Consider the following 12,253-nt stretch of genomic DNA (forward strand, 5'->3'; position numbering starts at 1 on the left):
TGTGGGATCTGGAAACGGTTGGCACAAACGTGTTCTCTTTGGCCCTGGTCTCCCCACAGCTGCTGTGAACCCACCCCAGCTGGCAGCCCCTCCACGTCCACGTGCACACAGGTCTGGTCCCCACGCCCCGTGCCCGCGGCCCGCCCCACGGTGGGTTACGTGGAGCTCCGTGTCTATGTGCACACACGTCCCAGCCCCCGTGCCCGCGGCCCGCCCCACGGTGGGTTACGTCCGGCCTGCAGGGGGGCACCCTGGAGCCATCTCTCCCACAGGGCCCCCCTCGCATCCGCCCTCTCTACCGCCAATTCCCACTTCCTAATCTTCGCGCTCCGGGGGCTGGACTCACTGGGCTTCTTCCATGCCCACAAGCCCTGCACTTGCTGATTCCTTTTCTCAATCAGCTCACAGAACACATTTAAATATTTTTTTATCCAAGAGACAAATGTCTCTATTATATAGAGGACCATCTGGGCTGCTATGGCTAGCTGGCTGTGTTGCCATCAACTCTTTTTTTAGGGTTCGTGAATCAGTTGCCAATAAGAAAAAAACAAGGAAGTCGGCTCCAAGATTCTGCGCTCCTCCCCTGCATTTTTCCCCAGCAGGAGAGCCGTATCCCAGCGCCGCCAAAATGGACCGTGTGAAGGCGAAACCGGCAAAGACGCCCAAGGCTGCTCTGGAAATGTCAGCCCAGAGCTCTCCTCGCTCTGGGGGAGGGGGCGCCGCCAGCCACCCACCTGGCCCCGGGGCCCCCCGGCTGGGCTCAGTAATACTGTGCAGCCTCTGGCAGGTCCAGGATCTACGCCAGCAGGAAGGAACAAAAGGAGGTCAAAGCAAGAGAGGACAGAGGAAGGAGACAGAGAGTGGTTGAGGCCCCGGCGCCCCTGGCTCCAGGCCTCCCCACCCACCGCAGACTCCCAGCAGCTGGTCAGCGGGAGGAGCCGCAGGGGGCGGTGGGGCGCCGTGCGGCCACAGCCTGAGAAATCCGGGCATGGGAAGCCCAGGGACGGAGAGGGGACGTAATGTGGGTTCGCGGTATCCTGGCCTGCGGTTCCTTACGTGGTAGACAGAAAAGAGATCAGGGTGTCATTCAGTCCGAAACGTGTCCTGAGCGCATCTAGGGTTTTTACAGACACTGCAAAGGACCACTTACAACTCCATTCTGGCCAGAGGGCGTCAAGCCAACCCCCAAAACGGGCAGTTCCAGGTTCTGACCACCCCCAGGCAGACCAGGGCTGGGTGAATGTGTCTGGTCAACTGCCCCCATGGAGGGATTCAGCCCAAACCATGGGCACGCGGGCACTCCCTGCCTCCCACACCGGCCCACCAACCCTCACCCAGGGGTGGGGGGACAGAGGAAAGCAAAGGCATCCTCCCAAAACGTGCGGCCAGGAAAGGGTGGGGTTTTCACTGTTACGGAGTATTTTGTTGTGCTGGTAACTGGGTGTGAGAGACAGGGACAGACAAACTGAGGGAAATTACATTTTTACAAGCCTACTTGGTTTTTTTAAGCCACTTTTGTGACTCAAGGCAACTTAAAGGGACTAGAAAATGAAGCCATCCTCCTAATGGGCCCCATGAGCTGACAGCCGCCTTCTCCCAGCTCCTCCCTGCCCAGGTGAGCTGCCTGGTCCTCCCCCTGGCGGCCGCCTACGCCTCCGCAGAGCTGGGCCTCCGGGCCTCCTCCTACACTGTGAGAGCGGAAATGCAAATAAGGCTTTAACGAACAACAACATTTTCACAAGATCCCTGAGTTCTCCGTTCCTCACTCAGGTGCATTCCTCAGTTCTCAGGCCTAAAATCAGGGAGAAAACGCTGTTCTCTGCCAGAGGAAATCCCTAGGAAGAAATGACTGCGCCAAGGGACGTTTTCCCCGGCAAAGCCAAGAGCTGCATCCCATAAAACCTGTACACCCAGGACCCAAAGCGGAAACTTGACAAAATATTCTGTAACTACTTTGCTCTCCCACAAGACCTGAGGACTCCCGAGGAACACAGCAACACGAACCAGATACCCAAGCCCACGAGCGGACGCAGGGCGAGTGCTGCTGTGCTGTTGGTCCGCCCCGTCCAGGAGGAAGGCGGAGAGAGGCCAGCCCCAGGGGTCAGACGTCCAGACACAGACAGGACCAGAGTCTCTGCCTGGAAAGAACACAGAATTTCCACTCCATCCTGTGTTTCCACTTTGGGGCACCAGAGATATGTGCACGCCCATGTTCCCAGCAGCACGGGCACATAACCGCCCCCCCCTCCCGAGGTGGCCCCAGCAGAGGACGGATATTCACACCATGGAACACACACAACAGATGTAATCTGACATGTGCCTCAACACGGAGGAATCTCCAGGGCATCCTGCTCGGACACAGGCTTGCACACGCACACGGAACTTGTGCATGGACAGAGGCTTACACACGCACACGGATGTGCTCGGACAGACGCTTGCACATGCACATAGAACAAGTTCTATGTGCTCAGGCGCAGGCTTACACACGCATACAGATACGCTCAGACACAGGCTTACACACACACACAGAACTTGTACCCAGACACAGGCTTACACACACACGTGGAACTTGTGCTCAGACACAGGCTTACACATGCATACAGATATGTTCAACCCCAGGCTTACACACACACACAAAGAACTTGTACCCAGACGCAGGCTTACACATGCACATGGAACTTGCACCCGGACACAGGCTCGTGCATGCACATGGAACTCGCACCCAGATGCAGGCTTGCACACGCTCACGGGACTTGTGCCCAGACAGAGGCTTACACACGCACACAGAGATGGGAAGCAGGAGGTAGGAGGGCAGTGGTACCAGGGCTGGGTGGGCAGTGAGGGTCGGCGTTTGGTGGGGACAGAGTTTCAGTTTGGGAGGAGAAGGTTCTGAGGGGGGGCGGGGGGGCGCTGCACGACAGTGGGAATGTGCTTGATGCCACTGAAGCAAGCACTTAAAACTGGGAGAAAACAGTAAGTTTTATGTTACATGTATTTCACTACCGGAGAATAAATAAATAAAGAGATCAGGGGAGCCAGGCAGAGCCCAAGGTAGAAACCGCCAGGCCGCGTGAGGTCCCCGTCCCAGGCAGGTAGCCAGGCAGACTCAGAGGAAGGCCAGCCAAGGCCAGAAGCAGACAAACCCGGGGTCTTGACGAGGCTGCCCAAGTCTGGACCTGGACCAGACGGTGAAATTAGGGGCACCGGATAGGTGTGCCCGTCCGGCTCCGCAGCCCTGATCGGCACCAGCTGGGCTAAGGCGGCGGCGAGAGCAGGCGAGCTCCTCTGCCTGCCCGTCACAGAGGTGCCCACAAAGCCTTCAGCGAGAGGCCAGCGTGGGGGCCAGGTGGTTACGGGAGGTCCGTTCTCAGAGCCCCGTCACACAGGGGTGCCGAGGCCTGCGGCGCCGAGTCCTGGGGGGCGAGCCGGTCCTCTGACAGTCCCCTTGGGACTGCTGCGTCCACTCGTCTCGGAGCAGACGGGCTCGGCCCGGGTGCAAGGCACCCACGCGCTCGCTGGACAGCCGGGCACTCCCCGGGGGTGGCCATCACTGTCCCCAAAGCCACTGGCTCCCTCTTCTTCAAGGAGGCTTCTGGATTCGCAACACAAACCAGGCTACAAAGAGGTGACTGCCATTCCCCTCACAACCAGTCAGAGCCACCAACCACAGCCACGCTCCGCACCTGTTCATCATGTCCACAAATGCATAACAGGGACGGCAGAGCCTGCCCTCCATCAATTCTATCTCGCAGACAGCAGACATGCAGCCTGAGGCACGCGCTAACCCCAGGTCACGTGTGCGTGCTACCCCCAAGGTCACGTGTGCATGCTAACCCCAGGTCACATGTGTGCTACCCGAAGGTCGCGTGTGCACACTAACCCCAGGTCGTGTGCGTGTACTAACTAACCCTGGTCACGTGCACACTAACATCGAGTCATGTGTGCGCACTAACCCCAGGTCACATGCGTGCACTGACCCCGCGTCACGTGTGTGCACCAACACTGGGTCGTGTGTGTGTGCACTAAACCCAGGTCCTGTGTGTGCACTAACCCCGGGTCACTTGCACGTTGACCCTGGGTCGCCTGTGGACAGGGGTCAACAATCTGCAGCTTTCCCAGGGGTCGTTGCTGAGCCCAAGCAGGCTTGACCACGGCAAGACACGTGGTCACACGTGGAAGAACGTGCAGAACTTAGGTCCAAGAGGGAGGAGTAAACACAAACCTGGGTGTGCTGTGGCGCCAGGGCGTGAGACGGATGCGGACCCGCAGAGGCAGGCACACGACACCGTAACAGCCTCCAGCGGCCGAGCCACGCGGCCACGATGCCGAGAGCATGCCCGTGGCAGGGAGCCCCCAACCAAGGCTGTGCCGTCCTCACACCCCGGACGCTGAGCACGCGGGAATGTCGGTGGCTCCGTGACGGCCTCGCAGCTTACTCTTGATTTGTGTACCTTCTTCAGTGTTTTGCGTTTGGGCTTTATTTCAGCGTGTGTGAGAACGTCTCATGCCTGCCTCTCCTTCTATGTCAAATTAAAAATATCTGCCAGCCTCATCGCTGGGTTCTGGGTTGGTACTCAGAGACCAATTCAGGATTTAATTGTGCACTTGGGATTTTCGGTAACCTTTACGGGAATGAATCACATCCCAAGAGGCATTAAAAGAAGCTCCTGCGAGTCTCAGTCACCCGTGTTGACACACAGAGGTCCCGGCTACGAAAGATCCCGCCTCCACCTCCAGCCCCACGGATCTGGGCGTGTACCTCGTGTGCCCAGCCACCGTGCCATGCCAGGACGTGGTGACTCTCTTCTCTAAGCTAACACAGTCCGGGTCCTCCCTCTCCCAGAAGAGGAAGCAAGTCAGAAGAAATCCAAATGGCAAAGACGTCAGGCTGCCACTTGGTATCTGCCTTATCTGAGCCACAAGGGGACTGTCCACACCCAGCCCTCAAGAGACACAAGAATGGTGTATATCACGATCACCCACGGTCAAACACAGGTGCCGCGGGACGCCGTGCGTCCGCCATCGCGAAGCATTAATCGGCGCGGCCCCAACATCATCCTGTCAGACCGTGTGACGGCGACTCGTCCCGACGTCTGCCATTCGGAACCACAGACCAGCGTGGCCCTCCTCCCCAGCGCCTGGGCTGACACGCCGCATCGAGCGTCTCCCCCAACTCGGGGATTCTGGGCTCCCAGCTCCCGGGCGGGCCTCCAGTGGGGCCCAGGAACGCGCATTTTTAACAAGCAGCTGGATTGCTGCTGTAACCAGGAGGGTCTGGGAGACCGTCCGCTGAGCGGGAGTCTGTCAGCCTGGGTCGGGGCAGTAAGTTACCCAGATCCGACCACAGGGACGTGTGCAGAGGAGGACGCAGGTTACAAATGAGGGGGGCAGCTCCCGCCCCAGAAGAGCTTACAGTCCACGTGCAGACACAAAAGGGACCGCTGATTCGGCGGCAGTGCTCAGACCAGGGGGCCGAGGACAGAGGCTGGGGCGGAGCGCAGGTGAACACAGGTGCGGGCAGAGTGCCCCGGGGGGACAGCCCGAGCAGGTACCTGCAGGAAGGTGAGAACGTCAGAACACGGAAGACCAGGAATGAGGTCGAACTGTTAACTGGGCCGCCACGAAAGTGGTAGGTAACACGGACAGGTCCCATTAGCGGGAACGACGGTCACTCCCGGCGGCTGGGGCTGGGGGGTGGGGGTCATCCCGGTGACATTTAACCAAGGGCGCCGGTCTGGAAGGGCACGCTCTGAGAGCGAGGGCCTGGGCCGAGGTTGCGGGGCAGGGGGGGGGCGGGGGTACATGCTGAGGGGGAGACCGGGCCACCGTGGGCGGTCACCATGGGGACGGGGAGGGTACGGCCGAGGGTGTGGGGCAGGCGGCCCGACACACAGTCTGCAGGGTCGGGGGCACCGGCACACGGGCACTGGGCAGCCACAGGTCAGTGGAGGCAGGAGAGGAAGAGGAGACGAGGAGGAACACAGAGGATGCAGGCCAGAGCGTCAAGGCCACAGATAGGCCACAGCCACCGGAGAAGAGGTGGGCGCAAGGCAGCGGCCAGAGGAAATAAATGCCTGAAATAGTGTGGACAAGAAATCAAAGCAACAAAGCGCTAACATCTGCTGATTCCAGATGACGCGACCAGGAGGCTTCTCGGCCTCTGCTTTTCTGTGCACTTGCTACAAGAACAGAAAGAGGGAGCGGGGAGGCAGGACGAGGTGAGGCGACTCCGGCCCCCGAGTCAGGAGGGCCCGGACGAATGGCTCATCCGCAGGCTCAGAGACTCCGGGGGATGGACCGGTGGTCGAGGGTGCGGGAGCTGGGGACAGGAGGCGGGCAACATCCCCGGGAGCCAGCAGGGGAAGACGGAGCCTCCGGCAGGAGAGGCTCCGAGTCTGGGAAGGAAGGAGAAATGTGGCAGCAGAGGCATTAGTTCAGGGACAGGCAGGCGTCCAGGTGTCCCTGTCAGTGACTGTGCCCTCTCCGTCAGCCCCAAGGGAGATCTTCTGCAAGGAGACGGCTGGGCCTTCAGGGGCTCTGGGAAAACACCACGGATCTGGACCAGCATCGCAGGAGCCGAAAGAACCAGCCAGGATCACCTGACCGGAGGGCCAGGAGGTGAAGGTGAGCCACACACGACCCCACTCCAGCGGCCCTGGGCATGGGCAGACGGCAGACGGGGAGTCCCTGGCGGGTCCCTCGGAGACCGTGAGCACAAGGGGCCGAGAGCAGTGGTGAGAGCTGGCTGGAGGTGGGTGAGGGCCAGTGGCACAGGGTGGGGCACAGGAAATGGTCCCAGTCACATGGGGCCACGACCAGGGCAGCAGAGTGCACGCAAGAGAGCCCTGCCCAACCCCCTCCCCCCCCCCCAAGAAAAGCAGGGGTCGTGGAGAGGGCACGAGACTGTGACAGATGCCAGGTCCTGCGGGGACCCCTGAGGGCATGGCCGACAGGGCACAGGAGACCGGACATCCACAGGGCAGCGGGCGTGGGGTGGGGAGGGAGCCAGTCTGCAGACCAGAACAGCAGCGGAGAACCCCATGCAGGCCGTGGGCAGGGGTGCGGGTGCCGGACAGGAGTCAAGCCAGGTGAACGGGCCTTGCAGTGCAGGAGGGGACTGGGCCCGGCACGGCTGCAGGGCCAGGACAGGAGGATGCTCCGATCACGACCGTATCTGCCTTTGCTGCTTGTTCAGCTACTCGAACGTCACAGTCAGACGTCACGGTGGACCCACAACATCCCACCCCAGCCGGGCCGGGAACCTCATCGAGCAGTCAGGCTGGGGGCCCATGCCCCTCCTTCTGCTCCTCCCTCCCCTCTGCCACCTGACTGTGGGGGACCCACCATGATGACGCTGTAGGCTGTCCCCTGCAGGGGCAGCCAGCCCAGCCATCACACCCGATGGAAGACACTCTCTCTGGGAACAGCCAGCACCTGTCCCCACCCCGCGCCCTGCACCGCCGGCGATGGACAGTCTTCTTCTGGAACACAACAGGTTCCCAAGTTTCCAGGTGCTGGGACGGCAGAAAACACACGTGCCCAAACCACCCGGGGGCAGAAGCCACGTGAGAAACGAGCTCCATCGGCCAGAGGCGTGTGGAGCCCAAGGAGAAGGAGAAGCCATCCTGCGGGTGTTCGCTGAGCCCTCGTACTTGCCGAGCAACATCCCGGCTCTGGAGAAACCCGGTGACCCAGAACAGGTGCTCACGGAGCTTCCTTCCTCCAGGCGGGGGCTGGAGAGGCGTCCACACCGCTGGCTAGGGACCTCGGCCGCGAGAGGGGATGAGCTGTCCCAGACGGAACAGGCACCCTTACCCAAGCAGACCAAAGCAGGGTCTCAAAAAGACAGGCTGTGTAGCCCCCGGCGCCCTACCATTTCACATAAGCCACTTCACGTTTCCAGATGGACGCCTGGAAACCCTGAGAGGCTTACTCGGTCCCCAGGGCTGGGCCTGTGACAAGGCTGGAACTGGCTGAAAGGCCCAGGCGCAAGGACGTTCTGCCCGCAACGCCGCCTCTTGGTGAACACGAGTTGAGATCCTTTGTCAGGGTGTGAAACCTCTCCCGAGGCACACACTGCCCGGAACCGGAGCAAGTATCATCGGGCGTCAATGCTGTTATTCCTATGCTGTCAAAACTCAAGTGTCCTTAAAAGTGACTCTTGGTACTAAAAAATTTTAAGGGTGCCTGGGGGGCTCAGTCGGTTAAGTGTCCAACTTCGGCTCAGGTGGCGATCTCACAGCTTGTGGGTTCGAGCCCCGCGTCGGGCTCTGTGCTAACAGCTTGGAGCCCGGAGCCTGCTTCGGGGTCTGTGTTTCCATCTGTCTCTGCCCCTCCCCCACTCACTGGCTCACGCGCTCTCTGTCAAAAATAAATAAACATAAAAAAAAAAAAAAAACCTTTAAAAGCCACAACCCTGAAAATGAAACTTTGATCTTTTCGAAGACGGATTTCATCTGTATTTATACAAACGTGACGGTCGGCAAAAGGCCCAACCAAGCTGGTGCTGAGAGGCCTGGTGCCAGTAAACGCTGCTCATTTTATCCTGGCTGGAAACGGACATCAGTCCACATCCGAAACCCTTCACAACACCTCTGCTTCCTTCTAAACATCCAGAGGCAATTTTTTAAAACACACGATGTTTGAAAGAAGAAACACCCAAATCTTTTCTGGAGAATAAGGTTAACGGTGATCTTGTTCTATAGATGTCCCTGTATTTTCGAAATTTTCCACAAGGAGCCTGTATCGTTTTATGAGCAGAAACACTGATTTTTTTTTTTTTTTTTTTTTTTTTTTTTTTACAAAACGAAACAGAATCTCCTCCTCTTAAAAGGGACACATGTTAGGTGTCTCTGTGATTATGATTCCAACCAGAAGTTCCAGCTCCAGATATCTTATTTATGCAGAGAAACGTAATCCTCTGGGTAAGAGCGTGATCCACTATTATCAAAGTTAAACACGCCCAAGATAATAACCACAGCTGGAAAAAAGACACGGGCACACCAGGCTCGGACTCAGCTGCAGTCCCAGTTCTGACACACAGCAGCTGTGCAAGTTTCATAACCTCTCTGATCCACAGTTCCCTGGCCCATAAGATGTCCGCTGTGAGGGGTAAAGGGCTTCCGGGGCAGAAAGAGCCCATGTGCCCACAGGCATGCAAAGCCACACACACACAAACACGCCGGAAAACAAACCCTCACATTCTGTACATTCCAAATGTGGCAAATAGCGGCTGATGTAAAATTAACCGGTAATTCAAAATATTTTCACATGAAAACAAACGCAAATAAATTTTCAAAGTGAAACGTGAGACTTGAAAGCGATACGCTTATGGCCACAGCCACCCTTTCTCCCAGGCCTCCGGTGGGAAGTAAACAGTCGGTGCCTAGAACCGGCCTGCTGTCCACACTCAATGCCAGTAGCTACCATCATGACCCCTAAGCAGGTGTGTACCATTGACAAGAAGAAAGTGCCGTCTTCGTGACTTACGGCCTAGACCCGGCAACGGGGCATGTCCCCAGCTGCGGTGTATGTTAAGTGCCCAATTCATTCCTGGGGATGTTCACATAGGCTAAGCGATCGAGACGCCGTATCAGATCAAAAAATATCTGAGGAAGAAGCCAGAAAGAAAGCAAACCACCGCCCAACCCAGAACTCCCTCTCCTAAATTTCCCTTGAAGTAATTACCACCGTATAAGCAACACCCACACACACAACATGTGCATCGATTTCCCCTTTCAGTGTTCAGCAGCCCGATCAGTGAGGGGAGGCTCTGGGCTGTTTGATCCGGAGGAAGGGAGAAGGAACAGACGAAGGAAACAAGAGGCTAGAGACTCAGGAACGCTTCCTCTAATGTGGATTCAAACAGCACAGATTCCTTTCATTATTAGAAACTGGAATCTCAGCACTCCCACTGGGAATCTGGTCGGGACCTGACAGCATTCGACTACCCCTGGCCAAGGGGGTGGGCGCTGGGGACCCGGCTGGCGGGGCCGATGGGGGATCACGGCACGCCTGGCTTTGATTCACACATCTGTTAGTCAACGAGCGGCACCCACCATCCATTTAATTAACCTGCTCTTGAATTATTTATTATCTTCCCCTGAGTGACAGCAAATTATTCTTGCTGGTTACCCGCTCTGCTTCAGAGGCTTGTTCAGACAACTCCAATCCTGGCACTTTGATGGAGTCCCTGGTTCCTGCCACCCTCTGGCCAAGGCAAAGACACGAAGAAACAGCAAGTGAAGTGTCTGAAAAAAGGGAATCATGAGCCTTCTGAAATGCAAGGAAGCTCCCCAAATCCAAGGAAGCAGAGAGAACTCCCTTGAAGACATGAGCGCGTATGTGCTGCCCTGTTGGGGCGTGATCTGCCCTGCGCCCCTTTTCGTTCTAAATTAGGTAAAGTTTCATTCTCCCCTAATCACCGTCAACAACTTCTAGACTCAATGCTGTAGCGAGGATTCGACCTGGGATCCTGGGGCAGAGGAGAGGCCACAAAATGCCATCACTTCCCACCGCAGGATTTTTGATCCGCCCTGAAATTCCTGTGTCTGAATTCCTTCTCCCCCCACCCCACCTCACCCCCACCTCCCCCTAGATTCCTAAACCGACTGATGCACAGACTTGCACCATCCAGACGCAAGGGGAGGCCTGGGGACCACCCAGGTCAACTCTCACTTTGGGGCTGTGGAAGGAAGCCCAGCAAGCGTCTTCCCTGCCGCCCGGTCTCTGTCCTCGCTCTCAGAGAGCCTGTACCAGGGGCTGCGCTAGCCTAGTCTCACGCTCTAGAAACCTCTCCTACGAAACACCAGCATCCCACCCACCCCGCAACCCTTCTGGTCTGCTTCCCCGGCACCTGCCCCTGCAGGCGCGCTCCGCAGGGCTCGCCAGAGACGAGCCTCCGGGAATCCATCCCAGGGTCCCTCCCCGCCTCCGGGCTCGCTGGGCCGGGAGGCTGCGCGCCGCGGGCTCCGTCCGGAACTGGCGACCTCACCATTCCCCTCCCCACCGGCCCCCCGCGCGGGAGGGCAGGGGGCCTTGAGGGCGGTGGGCTTGCCAAGCGCCGCTTGGTCTCCGCGCTGCGGCCTCCCCCGGCCCCCACGCAGAAGCGCTCCACGCCCGGGACCCACAGCGCGCCTGCAGACCCGCGGCCCACCTCCACGGCCCCCAGCCCGCGTAGCCCGGGGAGGGCGGCGGGACGCCGGCGCCGACAGTCTGCCACCTGCTGGGGTCTTGCAGGGGCTGGTGGCAGCGGAGGACGGGGAGACTCGCCGCGGGACAGGCGACCTCCACCTCCGGCCCCCTGCCCTCCGGGCCCGGCTCGCCGCGCGCCCTCTCCCACTTGGTCTCCAAACGTGCCTCGGCCAGACGCTGACACGCTCCGGGTTAGTTGTTATAGTTACTAGACTAACCGCCGGGCCCGCAACTGCGGACAGGGAGGAGCCGGCTGGGCGGGGGGTTGCAGCCGCGCGCCCCGGGCCCCGCACCGGGGCTGGTGGGGGGCTCGCCCGGGAACCTGCGCTCCCCCCGCCAGCAGCCGGGCTCCGAGGGAGCGCGGGGCCGCCGGCTCGGGATGCCGCCACCTGTCCCCTGCCTCAGAGAAGCCGGGAAGGGGCGCACGGCAAGAGTTAGAAGCCGCGGCCGGTTACTCACGTGCCAGATGGCGAAGAAGATGAGCGCGGCGCACAGCACCAGGGACAGCATGTAGCAGAAAGCGGCGAAAGTGAAGGCCATGGCCGGCGGCGGGGCCTCGGAGGACCGCACTCCTTCCGGGGGTGTTGGGGGGCGCAGACGGGACCAGGTCCGCACCCCCGCGTCGAGGCCGGAGGCTGGGAGGAGGCAGGCCGGCGGGAGAGCCTCGAGGGTCGGGGGCGGCGAGCAGGGCCGGGACCCCGCAGCTCCGGCGGCCGGACCCTCAGGGGGCGCTCGGGCGTCGCCGGCGGGAAGTGTCCCCGAGCGGTCGGTGGAGAACTCCGGCGGACAAGGCTAGAGGGCCCCCGAGGCAAAGCCGGCGAGGGCCGCGCGAGGAGCGCCCGGAGTCCCGGGGAAGAGCCGCCGCTTCCCGCGCGCGAGCCGAAGGGGGAGGCGGGCGCGCCACCGGGGCCCCGCCCGCGCCGCCCGGCGAGCTCCCCCCCCCCCCCCGCGGACCCCGGAGCAGCCGGCGGCTCCCTTCCGGGAGCACAGGTCTGGGGGAGTGGGGGGCGGAGGGGCCGGTGCCCCGCGCGGCGACCCGACCTCCCCGGAGCCCCGGGCC

General features: G+C 60.0%; 1 protein-coding gene across 9 annotated transcripts in view; it reads right to left on the minus strand.

Annotated features, from left to right (window-relative positions):
* Window positions 1-12,130, minus strand: part of CNIH3 (cornichon family AMPA receptor auxiliary protein 3) — a 133,422-nt gene extending 121,292 nt beyond the window's left edge. For 2 of the 9 annotated variants that reach the window (XM_040451939.1, XM_040451944.1), the window contains exon 1: window positions 11,653-12,128. In XM_040451939.1, the coding sequence (XP_040307873.1) occupies window positions 11,653-11,733 (81 nt within the window). In that variant the 5' untranslated portion in view covers window positions 11,734-12,128. Of the gene's footprint in view, window positions 1-11,652 lie in introns of all 9 variants that reach the window. The other 7 variants (XM_040451948.1, XM_040451946.1, XR_005783675.1 and 4 more) reach the window with 6 other exon arrangements.
* Between the last annotated feature and the right edge of the window lie 123 nt (window positions 12,131-12,253).

This window comes from Herpailurus yagouaroundi, unplaced genomic scaffold (genome assembly GCF_014898765.1).
Source record: "Herpailurus yagouaroundi ecotype Mexico unplaced genomic scaffold, PumYag 205, whole genome shotgun sequence".
Classification (NCBI taxonomy): domain Eukaryota; kingdom Metazoa; phylum Chordata; class Mammalia; order Carnivora; family Felidae; genus Herpailurus; species Herpailurus yagouaroundi.